This window comes from Mauremys mutica, chromosome 17 (assembly GCF_020497125.1).
Source record: "Mauremys mutica isolate MM-2020 ecotype Southern chromosome 17, ASM2049712v1, whole genome shotgun sequence".
Classification (NCBI taxonomy): domain Eukaryota; kingdom Metazoa; phylum Chordata; order Testudines; family Geoemydidae; genus Mauremys; species Mauremys mutica.
Window position 1 is genome coordinate 12,013,408 of NC_059088.1, and position 9,798 is coordinate 12,023,205.

Here is a 9,798-nt window from a genome sequence, read left to right on the forward strand (position 1 = left end):
CCACTCTTTTAGTGCTGGGAGCTGGGCAAGCAGAACACCCCACTGAATGTCAGTAAGGGGCCCGTCGCGGTGTCAGACTCACAGGACAGCCCTCGCCAGTGTACAGGAGACAAGCGCATTGCGGGACTGCTCCAGTGCCCGTCAGAGTCAATAGGGTTCATCCCCTGCCCTCATTGGGGTTTGCCTCACACCCAGTGGATGGAACAAATTCCTCATGGGGTCAAACCCTCCGCTAGTGTAAAGTCACTGCAACTGCTTTCAGTGTCTGCGAGTTACTCCTGACTGACACCAGGGCGGCTCTGGGCCTTTCAGCAAACCGGGACCTTTATTGCAATAATGCAGCGGAAGGTGATTACTTCATTATAACCGATGTGGGGTCCCTCGCCGTGGCGTCTCCCCCCTTCACAAGCGGTTATTGCCTCTATCCCCACAACCCCACCACGGTGAGGCCGGGGAACTATCACAGCCCCTGGTTCAAAGAGGCGGGACTGAGGCAGAGAGATGGAGGCTGGGGTATGGAAAGGAGCCATCCCGAGTCCGGGCGGGGCTGTGGGGCAGAGCTCACCCAGCGTCTGAATAAACCCCACGCCGCTGAGCCTGGGAACGTGGCACCGCTGGGACTTTCCAAAGCGGCTCGTGGATTGTTTCCACCCACCCGCCACTGGGAAATCCCTGCCCGGGCTCTGCGCTGGTGTCAATGGGTGGAGCTGAGACGTCCCAACCCACAATAAAGTTCCAGGATGTCATGGAGTCCCCACCCGCCCCTCAGCCCTCGATGACATCACTCAGCCCAGGGTTGGCACTCAGGGCATTGGGGGCAGTCGCGTGACTAACGGGGCTGGGTCTGGGTGCAGACTCACCCTTGTGGCGCCTTCTGCTGGTCTCTCAGGGAATTAGCTCAATTTCCAACCTGGAGCGCCCTCTGCAGGCTGGTGATCCACTATTGCTTGGACCCCATGTCCCTCTGTGGACTCCGTTGGCCTGTTAGCTGGGGTGCTGCCCCCTGGCTGTAACCCCTTTCTCTCAGGGTCTCCCCTCCCCAGGAAACCCCCACCCACTATCCCCACCTCAGCTCAGTATAGGGCCATTGCCAGTCATTGTCTAGCCCCCACGCCCTGGGTATCAGCCTACTCAGCACTGGCAAGGAGGGTTTGGATCTGCTGCCTTGGCCTGCCCCTGGGCTGCCCTCTGCAACCCCCAGTGCCCGTTGGCCTTATGCTAGGCCGCAGCCTGGGGCTTTGCAGGCTGGAGCTCCCCAGCTCCTCTGCCTTTCCCCAGCCCCGCTCCCGTCAGGTACCCTGTGTCCAGTTCCCTGCAGCCAGGCCCTGCTCCCTGTACAGGCAGAGGGAGACTGTTTGGGCTCCTGGCTCTCAGCCTTTTTATCCAGGCCAGCTGGGGCCTGATCGATGCCTGGCCCAGCTGCGGCTGCTTCCCCAATCAGCCCAACTTTTAGAGCCGCAGCCCCCTCCAGGGCTGCTTTTTAACCCCCTCGGGGCAGGAGCGGGGAACCACCGCACCACAGGCTGGATTGATGTTTTGTGGGCCTGGCGCCAAACATATTTATGGGCCCCCATGGAGGCAATGGAGCCTGGCGTGGGGGGTCGGTCCCCAGAGCGAGGGGCCAGCCAGAGGCAATGGGGCCTGGCATGGCAGGAGCACTGTTTACCAACGGGCATGAGCCAGATGCACAGTGCCCCGCCTGGCCCTGTGCTGCCAGGTTCCCCTTCCCCTCGGGGCAGGCCCCCTAGGGATGGGGGTTCCACGACCACCAGTCCCAAGAGGAGGAGGAGGAGGGTGGTGGTGGTCGGGGACTCTCTCCTCAGGGGGACTGAGTCATCTATCTGCCGCCCTGACCGGGAAAACCGAGAGGTGTGCTGCTTGCCAGGGGCTAGGATTCACGATGTGACGGAGAGACTGCCGAGACTCATCAAGCCCTCGGATCGCTACCCCTTCCTGCTTCTCCACGTGGGCACCAATGATACTGCCAAGAATGACCTTGAGCGGATCACTGCAGACTACGTGGCTCTGGGAAGAAGGATAAAGGAGTTTGAGGAGCAAGTGGTGTTCTCGTCTATCCTCCCTGTGGCAGGAAAAGGCCAGGGTAGAGACCGTTGAATCGTGGAAATCAACGAATGGCTACGCAGATGGTGTCGGAGAGAAGGGTTTGGATTCTTTGACCATGGGATGGTCTTCCAAGAAGAAGGATTGCTAGGCAGAGACGGGCTCCACCTCACGAAGAGAGGGAAGAGCATCTTTGCAAGCAGGCTGGCTAACCTAGTGAGGAGGGCTTTAAACTAGGTTCACCGGGGGAAGGAGACCAAAGCCCCGAGGTAAGTGGGGAAGTGGGATATCGGGAGAAAGCACAAGTAGGTGAGTGCAAGAGGGGAGGGCTCCTGCCCCATACTGGGACACCAGGACGATCAGTCCTGGCACAGTCAAGGAATTATGATGTAATTGGAATAACAGAGACTTGGTGGGATAACTCACATGACTGGAGTATTGTCATGGATGGATATAAACTGTTCAGGAAGGATAGGCAGGGCAGAAAAGGTGGGGGAGTTGCATTGTATGTAAGAGAGCAGTATGACTGCTCAGAGCTCCAGTATGAAACTGCAGAAAAACCTGAGAGTCTCTGGATTAAATTTAGAAGTATGAACAACAAGGGTAATGTCGTGGTGGGAGTCTGCTACAGACCACCGGACCAGGGGGATGAGGTGGACGAGGCTTTCTTCCAGCAACTAACAGAAGTTGCTAGATCACAGGCCCTGGTTCTAATGGGTGACTTTAATCACCCCGATATCTGCTGGGAGAGCAATACAGCAGTGCACAGACAATCCAGGAAGTTTCTGGAAAGTGTAGGGGACAATTTCCTGGTGCAAGTGCTGGAGGAACCAACTAGGGGAAAAGCTCTTCTTGACCTGCTGCTCACAAACAGGGAAGAAATAGTAGAGGAAGCAATAGTGGATGGGAACCTGGGAGGCAGTGACCATGAGATGGTCGAGTTCAGGATCCTGACACAAGGAAGAAAGGAGAGCAGTAGAACAGAGACCCTGGACTTCAGAAAAGCAGACTTGGACTCCCTCAGGGAACTGATGGGCAAGGTCCCCTGGGAGAATAACATGACGGGGAAAGGAGTCGAGGACAGCTGGCTGTATTTTAAAGAATCCTTATTGTTATGAGAAAGTAACAGATTTTTTAGACAAGAGAAATGCGGTGGATCTAATATATCTTGATTTCAGTAAGGCGTTTGATACGGTACCACATGAGGAATTACTGGTTAAATTGAAAAAGATGGGGATCGAAATGAAAATCCAGAAGTGGATAAGGAGCTGGTTAAAGGGGAGACTGCAGAGGGTCGTATTGAAGGGTGATCTGTCGGGTTGGAGGGGGGTTACCAGTGGAGTTCCTCAAGGTTCGGTTTTGGGTCCGATTTTATTCAATCTATTTATCGCTGACCTCGGAACCAAAAGTAGGAGTGGGCTGATAAAGTTTGCGGATGACACCAAGTTGGGAGGTATTGCCAATTCGGAAAAGGAACGGGATATCCTCCAGGGAGATTTGGATGACTTTGTAAACTGGAGTATTAGTAACAGGATGAAATTCAATACTGAGAAGTGTAAGGTTATGCATTTAGGGATGACTAACAAGAATTTTAGTTATAAGCTGGGGACGCACCAGTTGGAAGTAACGGAGGAGGAGAAGGACCTAGGAGTCCTGGTTGATCGTAGGATGACTATGAGTAGGCAATGTGATGTGGCTGTTAAAAAAGCTAATGCGGTCTTGGGATGCATTAGGCGAGGTATTTCTAGTAGAGATAAGGAGGTGCTAGTCCCATTATATAAGGCGTTGGTGAGACCTCATTTGGAGTATTGTGTGCAGTTTTGGTCTCCCATGTTTAAGAAGGATGAATTCAAACTGGAACGGGTACAAAGAAGGGCCACTAGAATGATCCGAGGAATGGAAAGCCTGTCGTATGAAAGGAGACTTGAGGAGCTCGGTTTGTTTTCCTTAACCAAAAGAAGGATAAGAGGAGATATGATTGCACTCTTTAAATATATCAGAGGGATAAATACCAGGGAAGAAGAGGAATTATTTCAGCTCAGGGCTAATGTGGACACGAGGACAAACGGATATAAATTGTCAGTCAGGAAATTTAGGCTTGAAATTAGACAAAGGTTTCTAACCATCAGAGGAGTGCAATTCTGGAACAGCCTACCAAGTGAAACAGTGGGGGCGAAGGACCTCCATGACTTTAAGATTAAGCTGGATAAGTTTATGGAGGGGATGGGATGATAGGATAACGAGTTTAGTCAATAGGTCAATAACGTGCCACACTGGTAATTAGTACAAAGGGTCAATGTTGGGATATTGTTAGCCTTTTTCCAGAGGGTCTGGCTGGAGAGTCTTGCCCGCATGCTCGGGGTTCAGCTGATCGCCATATTTGGGGTCAGGAAGGAATTTTCCTCCAGGGTAGATTGGCAGTGGCCCTGGAGGTTTTTCGCCTTCCTCCGAAGCATGGGGCAGGGGTCGCTTGCTGGTGGATTATCTGCTACTTGAAGTCTTTAAATCATGATTTGGAGCATTCAACAGCAGAGTCAAGGGAGAGAATTATTTCAGGAGTGGGTGGATCGGCTTATGTGGCCTGCATCTTGCAGGAGGTCAGACTAGATGATCATAATGGTCCCTTCTGATCTTGAATTCTATGATTCTATGATTCTATGATTCTATTGAGGTTGCAGGAACAAACCATCCCGATGTGTAGGAAGAAAAGTAAATATGGCAGGCGACCAGCTTGGCTTAACAGTGAAATCCTTGCTCGTCTTAAACACAAAAAAAACAGCTTACAAGAAGTGGAAGATTGGACAAATAACCAGAGAGGAGTATAAAAGTATTGCTCAGGCATGCAGGAGTGAAATTAGGAAGGCCAAATCACACTTGGAGTTGCAGCTAGCCGGAGATGTTAGGAGTAACAAGAAGGGTTTCTTCAGGTATGTTAGCAACAAGAAGAAAGTCAAGGAAAGTGTGGGTCCCTTGCTGAATGAGGGAGGGAACCTAGTGACAGAGGATGTGGAGAAAGCTAGTGTACTCAATGCTTTTTTTGCCTCTGTCTTCACAGACAAGGTCAGCTCCCAGCAGGGGCGGCTCTAGTAATTTTGTCGCCCCAAGGAGGGCGGCGCGCTGCGGGGGGCGCTCTGCCGGTCGCCAGTCCCGTGGCTCCGGTGGACCTCCCGCAGGCATGCCTGCGGATGCTCCACCGAAGTCGCGGGACCAGCGGCCCCTCTGCAGGCACATCTGCGGGAGGTCCACCGGAGCCGCCTGCCGCCCTCCCCGCGGGACGCCGCCCCAAGCGTGTGCTTGGCGCGCTGGGGTCTGGAGCCGGCCCTGGCTCCCAGACAGCTGCACTCTGCAGCACGGTATGGGGAGGAGGTGACCAGCTCTCTGTGGAGAAAGAAGTAGTTCGGGACTATTTAGAAAAGCTGGACGAGCACAAGTCCATGGGGCCGGATGCGCTGCATCCGAGGGTGCTAAAGGAGTTGGCCGATGAGATTGCAGAGCCATTGGCCATTATCTTTGAAAAATCATGGCGATCGGGGGAGGTCCCAGATGACTGGAAAAAAGACCCCTGACTTTCAGGAGAGAGGACCCCCCACACCGCTCCCTGCAGCACAGCTCCCCGAGCAGCACATAGGGACCCAACACTGACGCCGGGAGTCTGTCTCTGTCCCAGCCCTGCCATGGCGCGTGAATACTTCACCCACAAGGGAGTGCTGTTCCAATGCCTGGATTATTCCCCTGAGAAGTTGAGCTATGTGGAGAACGAATTCCAGGTGCGGGACGACGACGTCTTCAACATCACCTACCCCAAGTCAAGTAGGGGAGAGTGTGTGTGTGTGTGTGTGTGTGTGTGTGTGTAGGGACATTAGATGGAAACACCAAACCCGTCACATGACCTGATTTCCTAGACGCCAGACTCTGGGTACCCCACCTCCGGCCCAGAGTGAGACAAAGCAGGCTGCTCCCTGGGGCCCAACTCGCCCACCTGGTGCTGGGCTGGCTCTCTGCAGACACACTCTGATCACAGGCTTTCTCCAGAGCCACCGGCAGGGCCGGGAGACCCCTGGCACAGCAAAGTGAGAGCTTCTGATTTTAGTGCTGTCAATGCACCTCAGCTGATGGGGGCTGGAAGCCAGGACTCCTGGGTTCTCTCTCTGGCTCTGGGAGCAGAGGGGGACCTAGCAGGTTGAGGGGTTGTTTCAGGCCCATTAACCCTTTCATCCCCAGGCACTAACTGGATGCTGGAGATTCTGAGTCTGATCCGTTGTGGCGGGGACCCCGGCTGGGTGCGCAGCGTGCTGAACTGGGAGCGGGCGCCCTGGGTGGAGAGCAAGGTGGGGCTGGAGGCTGCCCTGAAATACCCCCCGCCCCGGCTGCTCTGCTCCCACCTCCCCGTCCAGCTCTTCCCCAAGTCCCTGCAGCGCTCCAAGGCCAAGGTGAGAGGCGGGAGAGCAGGGGCTGCGGGTCGTGATTGAGGGGCACCGACAGGGCTGTGTGTCGGGAAGGGGGTGAATCCAGGGCTGCTGCTGGGTGTGAGTTACAGCAATGTGGGCGTGCGAAGGAGCAGGCAGCGGGGTGCGGCGAATCCTTCTCCCTCCAGAGAGGGTGATGGCCCGGAGTGGGTGGCTAATTGCTGGGTTCACTTGGCATCCCCCTCCCCTGATTGGTAGTGACCCCCCCCACTCCCGCCAGATCATCTACACCCTGCGCTGCCCCAAGGACGTCCTGGTCTCGCTGTACCACTTCTCCAAGCTGCTGCACGTCTTCAGGGACCCTGGCTCACTGGACTCCTTCCTCGAGGACTTCCTGAGCGGGAACGGTGAGCAGCACCCCGGGGTCCTTGGGGGCCCTGCTGCAGCTAGGGATACGCAGGCAGCCTCCTCCCACCCAATGCCTGGGCTCCCAGCCACTCACTGATGGGATCCAGTTTGTGCATCCCCAGCCAGCTCTGAGCTGCCCTTTGCCCAGGGCCCAGCACAGCTTAATAGGCTGCTGCACGGCCCTCCGGCTGCGCACCATGGAGGGAACTTAGGTGGAGGTAGTGCTTAAGTTGTGCCAGGGCCCTGGCACCTCCTGGCCTGGCAGTTCAGAGCCCCGGCACCTCCAGGCCTGGCAGTTCAGAGCCCCGGCACCGGTGGGCCTGGCAGTTCAGGGCCCCGGCACCTCCGGGCTGGCTGCATCAGTTACGAATGTAAAAAAATTGTTTGATCCCCGGCACCACTTTAATTATAAATTAAACAGTGAGTGGAGGGGCCGGGTGGTGCCAGCTCTGGGGTCACCGTGCCGCTCTCCCCTGCACAGTGGCCTACGGCTCCTGGTTCGACCACGTCACCGGCTGGATGGGGCTGAAGGGCAACGAGAACTTCTTCTCCATCACCTACGAGGAGCTGCAGCAGGTAGAGAGCCCCCCCCTTGGGCCACACCCACATAACTCCACCCCTGGGGTCACGCCCACACATAACCCCACCCCCTGGTGACACCCACACAGAGCCCCTCCAGCCACCCCACATGTAGCCCCCCTGAGCCAGCCCCACACGTAACCCCGCCCCCGAGCCACCCCACACGTAGCCCCGCCCCAGGCCCCCAGCCAGGTGGTGTTCTAGGGTGTTGCCAGCCCCAGCTCCCCAGGCCTCGGCGTCCATGCCCCGGGTGTTGGCTCCTCCTGGCATTTGCATTCCTCTGCCCCTGGCCTGGAACAGGGTCTGACCTCAGGTGGCCAACGTGGCTCATGGCCAAGGCCCTCTGCCCTTGAAGACGTCTCTGCCTCAGCGCCCAGCGGGGAGCAGGACCCTGCTGGGGGAGGGAACCGAGGCACACGTGGGCCATAAAAATTGTCACCCTAGAATCACCCTCTTCATGGCAGCGGGTGTCTCCCCCAGGACCCGTGGGGCAGCGTGCAGAGAATCTGCCACTTCCTGGGGAAGGAGCTGAGTGAGGAGCAAGTGGCCGCGGTGGTGGAGAACGCCTCCTTCCAGAGCATGAAGGGGAACAAAATGTCCAACTTCTCCCAGCTGAGGGACGAGTACATGGACCACCAGGATGGGGAGCTCCTGAGGAAAGCTGAGTCCAGGCCTGGGCTAGCAGGGGGCTGCGAGCTGGGACTGAGGGGCACCAGCAGAGCTGCGGGGGCAGGGCTGGGGGGCAGGGGCTGTGGGTAGGGAGTGAAGGGCACCCTAGACTATGTTCCCTGCGGTTTGCAGGGATCTGCGGTGACTGGAGGAACCATCTCTCGGAGGCACAGAGCCAGCGATTAGACACCATTTACCGGGAGCGGATGCAGGGTCTGGGCATGACCTTCCCCTGGGACTGACGGCCTCGCGCCCGCCACATCTGTACCCGCAATACACCGGCCCTGTGCCTCCTGGATCAAGCTGTCTTCACTTCCTGTCCTAAATGGCTGGGTCTCTTTCCCTTTGCTGGGTTAAAATCATCTGTACAAACTCCGTTACAGATTTACCCTGGAGAGCTCCCAGCCCTCGCTACCTTTCCAAGCAAATCACCCAGCTCAAATCTTCCAGGCCAGATTTCCAAACCAGCTCCCAACAGATTCTCGTTCCCATCCTGCTTTTCAGATCCCTTTGGAAACAAAGATGATCTAACAACTTATATGGCTGCAAACCCCCCAGCATAACAAGAACCAGTGGCTGGACGTTAAAGCCAGACAAATTCCAGCTGGAAATAAGGCACTGAGGGTGATTAACCATTGAGACAAACTGCCTGGGGAAGTGTTGGTTGCTCCTCTCCCTGGCTTCCAATCAAGCCAGGATGCCTTTTGAGATGTTATTGGAGTCGGTGCAGGGGGACCAGGGTGAACTCACTGGTCTGGGTTACAAGGAGGTCAGACTAAATGATGGAATGGTCCCTTCTGCGGTTGGACGGTCTGAAGCTGAATTTTGAACATGCAGATGATTTACAATTTTTGTGGCTGCATCATCAAAACATTTCCTGAATTTATCCTGGCTCCTGTGAGGTGGGGCAATACTAGCCCACTTTTCTAGGTGGGGAAATTGAGGCCAAAAGAGATGCTGTGTTTTGCCAGGCTCACACAGGGAGTCGTAGAGCCAGGAATTGATCCCCACTTTGCCACCAGGCCAGCTGTCTCCAGTGACCCCTTGTGGTCGCTCTCAGCTGAGAGGCCAATGAGACTGATGATCTGTCTCATCCCAGATGAGGTATGAGGCAAGAGGAAGATTGCCTTGTGCCTGGGTCTGAGTCCCAGCTCTGCTAGAAACGTTGGCAAGTCACCTCATTTGTGCCTTAGTTTCCCCCTCTCTAAAATGAGAATAATTTTGCCTTTGTCTAGACAGATTGTAAGCTCTTTGGAGAGGGTCTCTCACTGTGTGTCTGGGCAGCGCCTGGCACAACGAGGCTCTGATCTCAGCTGGGGCAGGGCCTGTCTCTGGGCAGCGCCTGGCACAACGGGGCCCTGATCTCAGCTGGGGTTTCCAGCAATATATAAACAGTAACAGTTTTGCCCTATGCTGGCCCTGTGTTAAAGATTCTGTCCTGGGCTCTTAAGCCCAGTACTTCTGATCAACTAGTACGGTTCCCTGTTTGCAATATGCGATATTAATACTTTCCAACAGCCGCTACGTTTGCTCATTTAAAAGAAAACAGAAGAAATCAGATATCTCTGTGGAGCAATTGTTTCCTGTTCGCCCAGGGTGATGAACGTGGCTATTTATACCTGACGAGCTGCGGGTCGGTGGTCACTGTGCTAAATGTGCTTTTCAACAACTCTGC

General features: G+C 55.4%; 1 protein-coding gene and 1 long non-coding RNA gene across 4 annotated transcripts in view; one reads left to right on the top strand and one right to left on the bottom strand.

The window, feature by feature from the left end:
* Positions 1 to 5,649, bottom strand: part of LOC123351453 — an 83,696-nt gene extending 78,047 nt beyond the window's left edge. Inside the window, exon 1 of the long non-coding RNA XR_006574029.1 lies at positions 5,622 to 5,649. This is a non-coding gene — a long non-coding RNA (uncharacterized LOC123351453). The remainder of the gene's footprint in view (positions 1 to 5,621) is intronic.
* An 86-nt stretch (positions 5,650 to 5,735) lies between these two features.
* Positions 5,736 to 8,248, top strand: LOC123351447 (sulfotransferase 2B1-like). Of its 3 annotated transcripts, none has more exons than XM_044990793.1 (5): positions 5,736 to 5,871; positions 6,283 to 6,491; positions 6,748 to 6,874; positions 7,357 to 7,451; positions 7,899 to 8,248. In XM_044990793.1, the coding sequence occupies exons 1-5, from the start codon at positions 5,736 to 5,738 to the stop codon at positions 8,211 to 8,213; spliced, it is 882 nt and encodes a 293-aa protein (XP_044846728.1). In that variant the 3' UTR covers positions 8,214 to 8,248. The 3 variants fall into 3 exon arrangements, with proteins under 3 accessions (XP_044846728.1, XP_044846729.1, XP_044846730.1); XM_044990794.1 differs by having other exon boundaries at positions 7,935 to 8,248; XM_044990795.1 differs by having other exon boundaries at positions 7,919 to 8,131.
* Positions 8,249 to 9,798: the final 1,550 nt, after the last annotated feature.